The sequence below is a fragment of the Mytilus edulis genome, chromosome 13 (genome assembly GCF_963676685.1).
Source record: "Mytilus edulis chromosome 13, xbMytEdul2.2, whole genome shotgun sequence".
NCBI lineage: Eukaryota > Metazoa > Mollusca > Bivalvia > Mytilida > Mytilidae > Mytilus > Mytilus edulis.
In genome coordinates, this window is record NC_092356.1 from 10,986,845 (window position 1) to 11,003,699 (window position 16,855).

A 16,855-nucleotide genomic window follows, 5' to 3' on the forward strand; every position below is an offset into this window, starting at 1 on the left:
TAAACAGGAAATGCGTCAACAAAGAATCATCGAAACCAAAAAGCAGAATACAGCCCAATGCCTCAATGGGTCATCAGTGCAAAGTGATTTGGCTGCAGCTGCCCTGTAAACTAACTTCTAAAAAGCTTTATAGTTTAGAAGGTAGACAACCAGGATACTTCATACTTTGTATATAGATGCCTCATGATACAAAGTTTCCATCAGTCACAAGTCCAATGTCCTTGACCTCATTTTCATGGTTCAGTGACTACTTGATTAAAAAAAGTGTAGATTTTTTGTAATGTTAAATTCTCATTTATTATAAGTGATAGGATAACTTTAATTGGTATGTGCATACCTTGCAAGGTCCTCATACCCGTCAGACAGTTTTCACTTGACCTGGACCTCATTTCATGGATCAGTGAAAAAGTTTAAGATTTGGTGGTCAAGTCCATATCTCAGATACTATAAGCAATTTTTTTTGTGTTTTGTCTTCAAAAAAGAAGGTGAAAAAGTACAAAGTTTCCGAAAAGTTTTGCCCAAGACAGCTTCAGTTATCTTCCTTGAAGTAAAAATTCTATTGAAAAATGCACAGTTTTGTAAACTGTTTATCATAATAAATTTTGACCATATCAATAATAACTCATGTCAACAATGGGCTTGTAGTACCCTATTAGTACCCTTGAGGAGGAAACTTCCCCCAGCAGTAACATAGACATAAGAACAAAGACATTTGAAATACTTTTGATTTTAATTTTAGGCTTTAAGCTAAAAGCTTCAAAATATACATAAAACTTGAAATGTACAATTAACTTCATCACACATTCTCTATCTAACATACACAAACATTTCTCATTAAATAAACTTGTAAATTAAATAAAACAATAAAAATATCTACTTAAAAAAAAACTTTCATCACCTGAAACTTTAACAGAATAATATTTTGAAATATCCTGCAATAATCATTATTTTAACAATTGTTATAAAGTTTCAGAATCTAAAGATCTATGGGCAGTTGCAGATCCAGTTCTCTGAAAAAGGGGACCCCAACAAGGAATATTAGAGAAGAACTTGTGAAAAGTCTGCATAATATGTAGCTCCATAAGGGGTCCCCAGTTTCAGGTTATAGGATAATAATAAATTACAAAAGATTTTATAAACCCTCTAAATCTTTACTTGATTTTATCTCTGATGTCAGTCTGATAATTTAAAATTCTGAAATTTCATTCTAAATATATCTGAAATTCTGAAATTAAATTTTTCAAATTTCATTCTAAAATTAAAATTTCAGTTGTTTGTTGTACACGTCATGGTAAAGGCATGATAAATCATGAGAACCCAAGAGAATTTCAAAAGAAGTAGCTGCCTAAATTGAATACAAGTATTCAGTATTCCAATATTTAAAATCAGACACCATCATATTGGTATACCGAGGCTTAGAAATCTGTATAATAACTCATTTGTTCTGTACAATGTCATAGAAATTTTCTCACTGTGTTGGAATCGTATTTTCAGTAAAAGTTCGCTTCTTTATCTTGTAAATCATATTATTATAACTCAGGTTGCAGGAACAATCAGAAAAATGTGATTTTCTTTAATAGGATGATAAATGTAACATCAACTTAATAAAATTTACAATGCTTGGTTCAAGAAAAAATCCTAAAATGACAAATATGCATATGGCCTTATTAAGTCATGATTTTAACAACCCTGTATACCTATAAATAAAAAACAATTCCTCTCATTTTTATGTCATTTACAAATATTTTGTTTCAAATAATCAACATAAAAGTGTCTTTAGAAAAGTGAGGGATATCTATCTTTAGAACACAAAATTGTAGTTTGTGATGCACTGAATTCTCTTTGTACAAAGGGAGCTAATCCAGATATTGTTTTTGAAATTACTCTTTAATGCTCAATTTAAAAAAAAGGTAAAAAATGGGAAGGATTAGAAAACTGTAATATTAATCACATTACTTTTCAGAATTTTGTCATTGATAGTTGATACTTCAGCATGAAATACTTGAAGAGAATCCAAAATGACTCTTTTACAGTTTTTTTTGCCAAAACTGTTTTATTAAACTATTGGTAAATGATTCTTTAACTATGTACACGATTAATCTTTTAGTTCACAACACACATTTTTATCACATTAATATTGCACATTATACACACATATATATACATATACATTTATGTATTATGATAAATAAGGTTACATACATTTGTCATATGTAAATAAACAAATCTTGTTTTTTTACCAATTCAAAATGCGTATATTTTATACATATTTATGAGCTTTAAATTCTATTTAGAGAGTTGAATATTCCTACTCATAGACCTACTGAGTAAATTAAAGGGAACACATGTCATTTTTTTGGTTACTATATTTAATTTGACTTTTAAAAAAATAAATAAAACTGATTGCATCGAGTCATGTTAGCAAGTATATAAAATGTCTGATTGTCATGGGATTTTAAAATAAATAGTCATTTACATAAAATTCTAAAGTATGCATGTACTTAATGTTTATAATTAATTCTAATGAAAGACGTCGTTTAAAAATCATCTACTAAAATTGTGAAAGACTAAACATTTAAGTTAAATATGTTAAACTGTAATATAAAAATTTGTCATAAAAACGTCCATAAAATATTACTATTGAATTTACATGAATGTTTTTGTTGTTAATGTTTTTCTGAGGTCAGGAAAAACACAAATTTCTAAATGTACAAATTCAACTTTTAATGTGTTTATACAATGTAATTGCATCATAGTTTTTTCTAATGATAAATATCTAAAACAAGATTTCATAAAATATTATTTGTACGTTTAAAATACAGGATAATTATTCAACTGACATTGCAAATACAAATAGTTCAAATAGTCTAAGATTGTTACAATAAAATGACATTTTCTCCCAACATTTTAACAATATAAGGGAGATAATTTATTTTCTTCCAACATTTTAATAATATAAGGGAGATAATTTGATTCTCCCTACATTTTATAATTATAAGGGAGATAATTTTGATTACATGTCAATACTGAAAAACCTTTCAAGTCTTTGGTATTATGCTTGTGTGTATGTATAAATGATATGTAAATTATAAAAAGTAATGAATTATGCTTGTATTTAATATCTACATTACATCTACTGTTCCTTGTGAATAATGTCATGAAATACAATGAAATATTTTAGGCCACACCAAATTACTTAATTGTTCTATGGTGTCAGATTACATTTATCTTAGAAAATAAAGAAATCAGTAATATTTTTATTATTCAAAAATGATTATCAAAGTTATTTTCTATGACAGACAGTTTCTTAAGACTTGAACTCCTAAAAGAATACAAATTATCATTAAAAGGTGTAATATATTAACGTCCTTTAAAGTTCGTTTAAAATTATCTAAATTTTTGTTTAATTCAAAAGAGTTTCTCCTTTTTCTGAAAGAGCAGCCTTTATAAAGGCTTAATAAACAAAACATTTCCATCTTTTATTAGCACTGTAAGGGAGCAAATATCTTTCAACTATACAAAAAAATCACTTACTGATAAGGAAATTTTTACATGATAATAATTTGTTTCATTTTGAGTATTCAACTAAAATCAAATTCATATGGTGTGGCCTAAAAAATGAAATATTGTGTGATTATGTTATAGTACAATATTCACATGTAGTGTAAACAATAGCAGTTTGCCCCTGAGACTGCACAAGGATAATCCAAGAAAGGATGAACAAGTCTTGAGGGAGATAACTCCGTTATAGTCAACATTATGATATTGTTACCTGCCTTACTTTTATGCTCAGTTCACACGTAATTCGAATTCGATTCACATTAACTAATTCGAATTAGTTTAATTCGCATTCGAAACGTTTTACGTCCTAACGTCAATTGTAATTCGAATTACAATGCGTGTCAAATTCGCTTTACTGTCCTTACGACGTTAACTTTTAATTTGTATTAACAAAAGGTAAATCTAATGCGAATTGGTTAATTCGAATTAGCCAATTCGAATCAATTCGAATTGAAACAGAAGAGTGTGTGAACGCGATTAGCCAATTCGATTCGCATTCAATTCGAATTAAATGTACATGTGAACGAGGCATTACGTAAAACAAAGTGGCAAAAATGAATTACATATACAACTAAAAAATTGCCATAGCTGGACTTGTATTTTTATACTTTATAAAAAAAAAAGAATAATTTAAGAACATAAAAATAAATCTTTTAAAATAAAACCTTTTTCAATTAAAATTTTCCATTTTTGAAGGTGTTTAATAATTTTGACCGACCCTGCGAAGGCTGTAGAGCCAGTCAGGATCGTTAAACACAACAATCATCAACAATGAATAATCAGAAGTCTTCAGGGACAATAATGTCATATTAACAAAACATGTGAATTAAAACAATTGAAAACATAAAACACAGACTAGGCTAATGCTATGATGAATTTGTTTTGGGTGTGATTTCCTGTTCGAACACTGACTGTAATGTATTATGTTTAAAGTCTGATGGGGCGGAGATTTTGCGTTTCGGTGTTTCTACATCTATTGTGAGCTTGTTGAGGTCTTCTTTGACTTTCCTGCCAAAGGCCCGCCCAAGAGAGCCCTGAAAAAACAGAAATATATAAATATAAATATACATTATAACTGTCTAATAATAGATAATATAAATATTTCGATACCTTAGGTTTTATAATCTTGATATTTTGTTATCTGATCAAATTTATTAAATCAATCTTTTTTAAAGTAAAGTAATTTTCAAAATATTATATAAAATTTCATAATCTGTTAAAAGACCATCATATTCATATTGTCCTCTTTCTAGGCAACTTATTTAATTGCACTTTATCATTATTTTCCTGCCATAATAACACATCCAAAATTCTCATAAAATTTGAACGTCGCCTATCTGATGCAACAAAACTGATTGTCATATGCAGTCATCATTTCAAATGTCCCAAAATCTTGACTAAAGTTTGTTAATTCACAAATAGCAATAATGTCTTTTTAAAAACTAAAAATTTTCATTTGACAAAACCTTTCAGAATTTCTTAACTTCAATGCTCTTCAACTTCATACTTTATTGATTAAAGCGTCACTGATGAGTATTTTGTAGACAAAACATGCTTCTGGTTTGCAAATCTTTAAACCTGGTATCTATGAAGAGTTTACTTATATTTTCCAAAAAAATTTGTAATATTTGAAATCAGGTGCTTAAATGGCAATTGATTCCTAGAGCAATATGAACTGCATGTTACCATGGCAACAACTTAAAAAGTACAATCACACAACAATGTAATCAAAAGGACAAGTTTCAACAAACAAGTGAAACTGCGAGCTACTGCTCACTGATGATACCCCCGCCGCAAGTGGATAATATTAATAGTGTAAAAATATGCAAGTGTTTGGTAAACAGGAAGTTGTCGAGTGATGAATCTGAAAACGCATCACACGGTATAGCTGACTTATAAAAATCCTGAAACCAAATTTCAGAAATCCTTGTATTGTAGTTCCTGAGAAAAATGTGACGAAAATTTTTAACTTGGTTATCATGTGTAAAATCATACAAGTGTTCGGTAAACAGGAAGTTGTCGAGTGATGAATCTGAAAACGCATCACACGGTATAGCTGACATATATAAATCCTGAAACCAAATTTCAGAAATCCTTGTATTGTAGTTCCTGAGAAAAATGTGACGAAAATTTTCAACTTGGCTATCATGTGTAAAATCATACAAGTGTTCGGTAAACAGGAAGTTGTCGAGTGATGAATCTGAAAACGCATCACACGGTATAGCTGACTTATATAAATCCTGAAACCAAATTTCAGAAATCCTTGTATTGTAGTTCCTGAGAAAAATGTGACGAAAATTTTCAACTTGGCTATCATGTGTAAAATCAGACAAGTGTTCGGTAAACAGGAAGTTGTCAAGTGATGAATCTGAAAACGCATCACACGGTATGGCTGACATATATAAATGTTGATACCAAATTACAGAAAGGGTGGATGTGTAGTTCCTGAGAAAAATGTGACGAAAGTTTCATGGGACGGACTGACTGACGGACGGACTGACGAACTGATGGACTGATGGACAGACTGACGGACGGACGGACAGACAGAGGTAAAACAGTATACCCCCCCTTTTTTAAAGCGGGGGTATAAATATTCAAACATGTTGTTACATATTGATTGAATTCCTTGTAATATAAACACTTGAACAATCCATATTGACTTCTTAAAATAAATGTTTTGGATCACTTGGGGTCAGCAAAAAAAAAGTACCGATTCCTTACTGAAAAACAGTAATCAAAGCCCTGTTCTAATTCTTATGCTTTTGTGTGTATTTTGCTTTATATGCACTGATTTTGAGACATGGATGTAAACCCAATACAATATGTTTTCTAAAACTTATTTTACTTCCAAGCAATTCAAAGATATTTTTGGTGTCATTTTCTTCTAGGACATATCCTATCTGTTCCTATAAATAGTGTACATATAAAAAAGAAGATGTGGTATGATTGCCAATGAAACAACTCTCCACAAGAGACCAAAATGACACAGAAATTAACAACTATAGGCACGGCCTTCAACAATGAGCAAAGCCCATACAGTCTGTATGTATAAAAACTTACCCTGAAGCTAATACGAGTTTTGCTTCCACTTGTGTCCAAATTTGGACCACGAAATGACCGACCCAGAGTTGAGTTTCGGCCCAATGTGGAGAAGCTATTGTTTAAAGTGAGATTATCTCTGAAAAAGAAAACGGTTAGTGTTGTGTTAGTGGCACTCTCGTGGACAAACATTCAATAAAACAATGAAAGGTGTGGACACAGATTAGTGTACAAAGGTGGACACACATAAATGTTGAAATCAAATCGCCATGTGATTTGGTACAATGTTTATTAAATGACGGAAATCTAAATCTAAATCATTTTTTAAGTAGATTTTCAGATGATTGTCTAAGAACAGATTTGTGTCTTTTAAAATTTGCTTTCAGGATCAGTAGAAAGCTAACAATTCGTAATCATTTCAAATTAACTTACAATTAATTTTTATAACAAAGATGTTTAAGAAAAGAGTCATTGTTTTTTTTATTTGTGTTTTACTTTTGCATTTTTGCAAGTTTCATATGTATACTAATTAGCAACAACCTATGTGGTTCTATGAAAGATTACCATGACAAAGGGACTTTGAATTGCTGCATGCATTTCCAATTTTCACTGTCAAAAAAAATACATTTCTTTTTTAACATCCTTTACTTCGACAAGATGTGTGCATTTAAAAAACTAAAGATTGTGTTCTTAAGTAAAATTTAAAATGCAAAATGAATGTTTATTTTCCAATTTGTGAAATGCCTGCATAAATTAAATCCAAAATCATTCAACTGAGTTTTTTGTATAGTGTTTGATGAAACATGCTTCTTATCTTCGATACACATGGGTGACTATCGAAACCTGCTACTCTTAACCCTCAACAGATTCAGTCAGAATGTGGGATCCAAATGATTATGATTTCCAATGGTCATTGCAGTATCAAATCAAAAAATACCTTCAAGATGATATCTTGTAATTGAAGAAAATGTATACTGTGAAAATTGCATTTTGCAGATTGAGCAAACAAGTTTTTATCCCAAAAACATATGACGATATTTAGTGACACTTTTAAAGTTCTTAATCAATTTATTGTAATTCTTGGATATGTTCCTCATGCAATGTTTTAATGTCAAGGTCAATATGAAGATTTTGATTTACCAAATTTTACAAAACACTGGACAGAGAATCATTTTCACCCCTTCAAACTAAAGAGTACATGTGCTGTCATTGGTCAATTATGATGTACTCTTGAGTGGGTAGGCTTATCTCTGTGGCTAGATGGCACTATGTTCACTATATACATACATTCTGTCTTAATCTGCCATGGGTGAAAAAGAGAAGTTCAGATTGTTACCCTTGGCTAGCGAAGATGCATGCTTCTCAGTCAGTGATATGATGCATGTTAATTGCAGGAAACAGAGAACAACATGCCAGGATCACAAATGCTCTTTTGCTTAAGAAGAAGATGTGAACACTTACAAACATTTCATTGACAAAGATCATATCAATGTTGCCAGGGAAACACATATTTACCTTGCTGGTTTGACTAGACTTTCTAACTCGGTTTTGAGATGTCGTCTGATGTACGACTTTGACGGAGGAATGCCTAGAGCTGTTGCCAAGGTGTCAGCATTAAACTGAGGCTCTAGAACTAAAATAGCACCATGTACACCACTATCCTTTAAATTTTCTGCATACTCCTATAAAACAGGTGAACAGAGAAGTAAAAAACAGAAATAGAGTTACAATAATTAAATAACTCATAGCATACAGGGAACTAAAATAAGTCAGATTATTTGAACTAATAGACTGTTTACACTAAAAAAAAAAAAAATGTCTCCCTTAGCATATTACCTAAATGCTTGCCTTCTTAAACATTCAATTCTATATGCCTATTGAGATTTTCTACCACAGTAATAGATTACATTAGCTGTACATAGAAAATTAGAAAATTCCTTTGGAACTTTTGGTACTAAATGCTCTTCAACTTTGTAATTTATTTGCCTTTTTTTTTTTTAACCTTTTGCGTTCAAATTTTAATCTCTACACTTTTCAATCAAATATAATCACCCACATATTTACAATTCATATCTATATAAAAGGTCAATCTTTTACTGGTTCTTGCCTCACATAAATAACCAATCAAAAATGACACATCAATACTCTTTTTGTAATTGGTGAAAATTTGAGATGAAATATACGGAGAATATTTCCATAGGAATCAGATGATGCCCTGGTTTGCATATAACGTTATAAAGGGATATTACTCAGGTGAGGTAAATATTTTGCTACCCAAATTTTATGTGAATGTCGTCGTAATAAGCATTGTGAAGAAGTTTTGTAACATGTGGTTGGGGCCAAACTAAAGTTAGAGGAAGTTCTTTTTTTGTAAATGAAAATTTGAAACCATGAATTCAAATACTTATAAACCTTTGTCTTTTGGAAAAATAACTTTTAGATAATTTACATAGGTCATACAGGTCATACCTCAAGATCTATTGATTGTACCCATTTAATGACTCGTTCATTTGTCCAGACCAAAGGATCAGTGTCACCCTCTTCACTCTTTGATCTTCGCTCAATTAGCACCTGAAATATTTTAAGTCATATGAAACCTCAAATTAAAAAAAAAATATGCATATGTTTTTTATAACAAAATGGATAGTTGTCATTATTAAACTTATGTAAAGATACTCTTTTCTGAAGAAAATTCTTCAATTTGTCCAAATTGAGAAAAAGTTTACTTTTTTTTAATTGGTTGCTTCCAGTGACCTTAGCGTGACCCTACTCGTAAAAATCTGGTGATGGCAATACGCATGGATCTGTAACTGAAATAAACTATTATCTGATTGTTCATGTTATACACATGCTCAATATCCGTGCTTCTTTGTTGAATGTTTACTTTAAGGTGACAATCGGTAAACTACGGCTTCAAAACACGAATATTTATGAGCTGCCATATTTTCACTTCATAATAGACAGAGTGAAAAACCAAGAATGTGTCCATAGTACACGGATGCCCACTCGCACTAACATTTTCTATGTTCAGTGGACCGTGAAATTAGGGTCAAAACTTTAATTTGGAATGAAAATTAGGGAACATGTGTACTAAGTTTCAAGTTGATGTAACTTTAACTTCATCAAAAACTACCTTGACCAAAAACTTTAACCTGAACTTTGCACTATCATTTACTATGTTCAGTGGACCATGAAATTGGGGTCAAAACTATAATTTGGCATTAAAATTATGAAGATCATATCATGGGAAACATGTGTACTAAGTTTCAAGTTGATTGGACTTAAACGTCTTAAAAAACTACCTTAACCAAAAACTAACCTGAAGCGAACGGATGCACGGACGGACGTACCAAAGGACGAACAAATGTACGAACGGAGGCACAGACCAGAACACATAATGCCCCTCTACTATTGTAGCTGGGGCAAAAAAATGACAATAAAACGGTATTTTTGGGTAAAAATGATAAAATAGTGCAAAGAAGACTAAGTTTATGATATATACATGCATTGGTTCAAGAATTGGATAAACATTATTTTTCACCAGTCACTCGTTTCATATGACTTTAATGAATATGAACCATTACTGACCATGTGACTCCTGAAAAGACCAGGATGTTGGTATATGATTCTGAAGTAGCATTTATCATGAATGTGATTTTCCAATATGGTAAAATCAGAAATTATTGCAAAGTTTTTATTAAATTAATACAAATTAAAGCTAGAGCATCAGGTTTGCCGTAATAAAAACTTGCCTTCATAATTTCAGCAGTTTACATTCTTATATAATTTATTTGCAATCACTTAATAAGATTAAGGAGTCACAATAATAATTTATTATAAATTAGAATGAAATTCAAAACAGTGTAGCTGTGGCCATTGATTGACACATTAAAATCATCCATTGACTGGGACAATTTAGGTGAACGTTTGTATGTAACGACCAATGCTCACTATGTACTTTTTAAAGACACTTAAACTATGGGGTCACCAAAGGTTCTCAACACCTAAATAAAGTAATTCGAAAAATTAATCAGAAATAACACGATATTTTGATTTATATCAATTATATAAATCAAAACACAAAGGTTATTCCTGATTAATTTTTCGAATTATTTTATAATTAAAGGCGTTAAGAAACCTTTGGTGACCCCACAAATTAAATGTCTATCGTAGGTACGTCGTGAACAGTGGTCCTTACAGACAAACGTTCAAGTAAATTGTCCCAGTCAATGGATGATTTTAATGTGTCAATCAATGGCCACAGCTACACTGTTTTGAATTTCATTCTATTAATTTCGAAAATTTACAGTATAAGGAATAAAAACAATTTCAATCCAAGTTGAAAATGCAAGTGCCATAAAAATGTGATACTACATTGTGCAGTACCAATATTTTCACATTTTTTGGATAATAAATAAATATGTGTATTCTCTTAAGATCGGCATATACAAATAAGCAATACATAAATGGCAGTTCAACAGTATATCTTAACTTATAAATCAAAACGTTAAATATTTTTCTTCTTATGCAAAATTAACAACATACACAGGCAAATTTTGAGCTTTCACGTGAAATTCACATAAGATTTTCAATGGAATATATGATACTTGTACTACAAAGTATGAGGGGTTAACAAAAGTTTTAATTTTGGGCTTATTTTTTTCAACTTGGACGTACACCATTAAATATTATTTCATGTGAGCAAAATTTGGCTGTGTACCTGATTTAATTCATTTCTTACCTCTTTATCAAAATTCAACCTGCGCAGCAACTCAACGGCATGTAATACACTAGCATGGTGAAACTTCCGATGAATATTTAAATGTTTTTCCATTTCTTTTTTCGATAAAATGTTCAATATACGTCCATCGACAAGATTGTTTTCAAATTCACATTTATACTGAGACAGTCCTAGATCTGGTATCCATCGATGAGCAATCCACGTGTGGTCCAACCTACTACTTTTGGGATATTTTCTGAAATACAATTTTCACATTTACTACTTGGAGTAAAGAAAAAAAGATTTTTTCTCACCTTGATAAATGCTTTTATACAGTTAGATGATTTAAATAAATGGGGAATGTGTCTGTGGGACACAGCTAATGGCTAACTTTAGTCAGAGAATAGAAACATACAATTCAACAATTTTTCTATTTGTAAACAGACATTACTCAGAAACAGTAAAAGTGACACCACCAAAATTCAAACTGGGTCTGTATTTTGTATTAATAAGCATTGTGTATAAGACTCATAACATTTGAGGCAAACTAAAGTTAGAGAAGGGAAACAAAAAATTCAGCATTTTTTTCATTTATAATGAGACACAACTCATAGAAAGGTTAAAGTTGATATGCATTTCATAACATTTGGTTGACGCAAACTAAAAAATTTCTTTTGTTTATCACGTTTCAAACCAATCACAACGTTTTGGTGTATGCTTATGGAAATATTACCCAGAATGCATTAGATTCTAAAACGGTAAATTGGAGCTGTGGGACCAGCTTGAGCTTGGTGTTAGGTGTGTGCTTTTTAACTGTGTTTTCTAGATTAACAGCAAATGATGAGATGAAGAATAGAAATAAAATCACAATTTCTGATGGATTCTGAGGCATATAAATTAATTATAAAACTGTACCATTATTTCCATGTTTCATGTCTTAATAAAGCCTCCCCTCCCTTTTTTGTCATTTATTGGCAAAAGTACTAGGTATATACTTACGCCTCTCCTGGATTTCTCTGTTCCTCAACAGCCAATCTTATCTTCTTCCGATGCATAGGATTGGTGATACACAAGGCTGAGCCAAGCTCTGAATCACTTAAACCAAGTAACACCTAGGCAAAGTTACAATGCATAGGATTAGTAATAGACAAGACTGAGCCAAGCTCCAAATCATTTAAACCAAGTAACACCTAGCCAAATTTACAAATTTTAAATTAAAATGAAAGAAAACTTAAGTTCTGTCCATTTAAAATGTATCATACTTTTGTTCAATATCAAACGGCAGTACATATGTTATGCTATGTATTAATTTTTACTCTTGGGATATCAATTTTCAAGGATTTTATTGCTATCAAAGGTCCAAGACCTTATTACCATTAAGCACTTATCAATATCATTGCAATCAAATCTAGTTAAATCCTTTGACATGTTCTAAAACATAAATTTAATACTCCAAAATATTTTTAATCATGTTTACAACCCCATCACGTTATTTTGCCTGTCCCTAGTCATCTGTTATTCAGTGTTCTATGTTCATGCCTTGTTTTTATGTTTCATTGTAAATCAAACTAATAAGTTTTTTAGATATAAAATGATTCTCATTTTCATGTCAAGGGTTTCATAGCTACGGTGGCCTATAATAGTTTATTTCCCCCATCATTTGAACTCTGGTGAATAATTGTCCATAATTGGCAGTTGTAGCACAGCTTCTTATCTTTATATAAATATAATCACTTTTGTATGCAGGTTAACATGTGGAGCAGGATCTCCTTCCCCTTTGGAGCACCTGAGTCATCACCCCCAGTTTTTTACCCCTTCAGGAGCACCTGAGTCATCACCCCCAGTTTTTGGTGGGTTTTGTGTTGCTTAGTCTTTTGTTTTCTATGTTTTGTCTTCTGTTCTATTTTTTGTCAGTTTTGTCTTTTTTTTTTTAGCCATGGCGTTGTCAGTTTATTTCCAATCTATGAGTTTGACTGTCCCTCCAATATCTTTCCTCCCTCTTTTTTTAACAATTACCTTGCCACTTTTAACATTTTCTGAACATGTTTTTCCATACATGGGCATATTGATGACAATCTCTAACCAAGCTAACACCTGATTGGCTTTCCAAGTAGACATGTGACAACCACGTGACTGTTCCACTAACTTGAGCTTATCTTGGTAATTTCCTGGATTTAACAAGGTAATTCTTGAAGGTGAAGGAGAATCTGAAATGTAAATAGTTACATGATAATTTTTAAAAATGTATTCATATCATTAAATGTATTCAATCTTCTGATGATCATTTATTTTTGGTTTCAGAATGCTAAAACCACACCATATCCTTTCCTTTCTAAAATATTCAGGAATATGATTTTAATTATGTTCTCTTTAGTGATACCAATTGATATATAAAAAAAAATAGATGGAGTTAACAGATAATGCCCCCATTTGCACATATTGGGACTTAACTTGAGAACTGTAAAAATGACCCTCCTAAATTTGTACTTGATATGTGTTTTATGATAATAAGCATTGTGTACAGCTTTCATAACAATTGGTTTAGGCAAACTCTAAGTTAAAGAATGAAAATAAAATTCATCAATTTTCCCATTTATAAAGTGACATAACTCAGGAACAGTAAAAGTGACAGCACCTAAATTCAAACATGATCTGTTTTGTGTTTATAAGAATTGTGTATGAGTTTCATTACATTTGGCCATTGGAAACTAAAGTTAGAGAATAGCAACCAATTTAGGGAAGACATAGAGATGTGCAGACATATAGACAGATTCGGATGAACTGACATATAGACATACAAGGGTAAATCTAAATGCCACCTTGGCTACAGCAGGGGTATAATAACATATCTAGAAATACAATTATTTTTCTGGAAATGTCAATGTTCAGTAATTTATTTTCATTGATAAAAATTGTCAAATTATTTACTTTATACTAAATGTATTATAAAATAATTATTTAACATACAAAATAATTGTTTACTTATGACAAAGTCCAATTGTAAAGTTTTTGAAAGTTAAACTTTCTATTTAATCTGATAATACAAATAAACAAAAAGACACTTTGAACCTGTCCTGCATGTGACTGAATGAGCTGATATTTGTAAATTAAGTGCAAATTAAGCTTAGTTCAGTTATTGATTTGGATTGAACAAAACTAACTCTATTTAACATGGCCGTGATATAAAGATTGTGGTGTTACATCTACTTTGACAAACACTGCAATGGCGCAATCTCTGTCTGTGTGTCAGCTTTGTGAAATAGATACTAATATAGAATGGAAGTGTTATGAATGTGATATTTTATTCTGTGATGGCTGCAAAATCAAGATTCATTCCAAGTTAAAAATTTGCGACAGTCATCATGTTTTGAACATTAAGACTTACACAGAAGAAGAAGAAGAGATATTTAAAAAGGCGAAGCTTAAAAACAAACCGTGCAAAAACCATAAATACCGGAAGTGCATTTTTTACTGCTGTAAATGTAATAAAATGATATGTGCCGCTTGTTTACCAGAATCCCATTCAAATCATAAATTCCAGGAGATTGAAGAAGCTTTTGACCAAAAACTGGCAGAAATAAAAAGTGTAAAAGAAAAGACCAATAAACAATTCCAGGTCATTGAAAGAGATACAGAAACATTTGAAAAATTCCTTTCATGTGTTGATGAAAGTTATAATAATGAGGCATTTAGAATATTGTATAAATATTCTCTATTGCACAAGTTCCTAGATCAAAAAAGTACTGCTTTGATAAATTCTCTACAAGATGCAAAAAAAGAAGCAGGTGAACAAATTTCAAAAGAGAAGGCTTTGTTACAGGAACATAAACAAATATTATCGCTCAGGACTGAAAAAATTGACAAAACACTCATATCTTTGGAACCTGAAAAGGTATTTAGTATTCTACATGAAATTGAAAATGTTAATCTCCCAACTTATAACATAAATGTTGGAAAACGCTTGAATTTCAATTCCCTGTTGCATCAAACTACAATTCCAGATTTAGACTTTATCTCTCAAATTGAAACTACAAGACAACAAGTCAGCACAAAATTTAATATTGTAGAAAAGTATGTTCTGGATATCCAAGGAAAACTTGCTGGTGTTTCTTTTTGTAAGAATGACCATACCATGGCATGGATTTACGATGATCAGAACACACTAAGAAAAATAAAGTTTGCTAAAAATGGTATGAAATTTGTGAAAGGAATCCAGGTTCAAGTTCAAGATATTTCAATTGATGCAGGAGGAACTCTTTTTATCCTTGAGAAGGATAGCACAGAAATCAAGACACTACCGAAGAAAAATGGTATGAAAACTTTTCTGGACATGTCACCTTACTATCCAATCAGCATCCATATTACAAAGGACAACGAAATAATAGTAGGTCTCATCAAGGATAAAGAATGTAAAGTCGTTGTCCTATTAAGGTCAGGCGAAAAAAAGCGGGAATTTGAAATTACCTCAAAAGATGAAATGCTATTTTCATTTCCATGCAAAATAGCTACCAATAGCAAAGGGCACATTTGGGTTCTTGATTGTCCACCAGGTAGTAAAGGAAGAATTGTGATCATAAAAAAAGATGGCTGTCTAAAGTTCATTACAGATGCAAATAATCCCAAAGAAGATTTTTGTCCTGCAGACATCACCTCAACTTCAACGGGTCATGTAATTGTCCTAAATTCTAAGTACCATAGACTCTGCGTTTTCACAGAGGACGGTGATTATCTGGCTCATGAATATCTAAGCAGTTTTAAAAAAAATATAGACATGGACAACAGTGAAATGATTGCAAGCAATATACCCAAATTTCCAGAAGACTTTAGTGACATGACAAAATATTTGTCATTTGCGCTGTGTATTGACTCAGACAGTAATGGTCTACTACTAGTTGGAAGTGAAAACATTAATACTAAATTTGCTAAAATATCAACAGATTTATGCTTGGTGAAAATTGAAACTTCTAAAGACTGAATTCAAAATGCATGTATTTTTTTATAATCATAAGACATTAAACCATTCAATTATGAACTTGTGTTTTGAAATTGTCATGATTTGAAAATTTTCTTATTCCCACTTAAAGGACCAATACATTCCTTTATTTCACCAATTGATTTTGATTTCAACAAAACAAATATCTGTACATGTATAACAATGCTTATTGATAGATTGATTGGTGTTTAATGCCCCTTTCAGCACTATTGTGCTATTTTATGGTGGTCAGTTTTACTGGTGAAGGAATCCAGAGTGCACTGAAAAAATCACCAACCTTTGGTAGGAAAACTAAGAGTCCTTCTCAATTAAGATTGGGATCAGTGCACCTTCCACATGCAGGATTCCAACTCACAACCTTAGTGTTGACTGGCTAGTTGAAACTAATCATACCACATCTTTTTTTATAGTTTTACAATAGATTCTACTACGGTACTTACACCATTTGTTCACCAAGATTCTTGTGCATATTCAGAACAAGAAAATTTTGTTAACATGATATGAGCATAAACCCTGCATTGAACTGGACCTCATTTGTTTGT

General features: G+C 31.2%; 2 protein-coding genes across 16 annotated transcripts in view; one reads left to right on the forward strand and one right to left on the reverse strand.

The window, feature by feature from the left end:
* Positions 1–711: 711 nt before the first annotated feature.
* The window catches only part of LOC139501048 (kazrin-like), a 74,975-nt gene continuing 58,831 nt past the window's right edge, over positions 712–16,855 (reverse strand). For 8 of the 15 annotated variants that reach the window (XM_071290005.1, XM_071290003.1, XM_071290004.1 and 5 more), the window contains 7 exons: positions 13,337–13,527; positions 12,320–12,432; positions 11,342–11,576; positions 9,070–9,171; positions 8,116–8,282; positions 6,622–6,739; positions 712–4,595 (listed from right to left, as the gene is read on the reverse strand). In XM_071290005.1, the coding sequence (XP_071146106.1) occupies positions 4,428–4,595; positions 6,622–6,739; positions 8,116–8,282; positions 9,070–9,171; positions 11,342–11,576; positions 12,320–12,432; positions 13,337–13,527 (1,094 nt within the window). In that variant the 3' untranslated portion in view covers positions 712–4,427. The remainder of the gene's footprint in view (positions 4,596–6,621; positions 6,740–8,115; positions 8,283–9,069; positions 9,172–11,341; positions 11,577–12,319; positions 12,433–13,336; positions 13,528–16,855) is intronic. The other 7 variants (XM_071290013.1, XM_071290007.1, XM_071290015.1 and 4 more) reach the window with 3 other exon arrangements.
* On the forward strand, positions 14,688–16,312 carry LOC139501049 (uncharacterized). Its single transcript, XM_071290017.1, has one exon. The coding sequence runs from the start codon at positions 14,811–14,813 to the stop codon at positions 16,293–16,295; it is 1,485 nt and encodes a 494-aa protein (XP_071146118.1). The 5' UTR covers positions 14,688–14,810; the 3' UTR covers positions 16,296–16,312.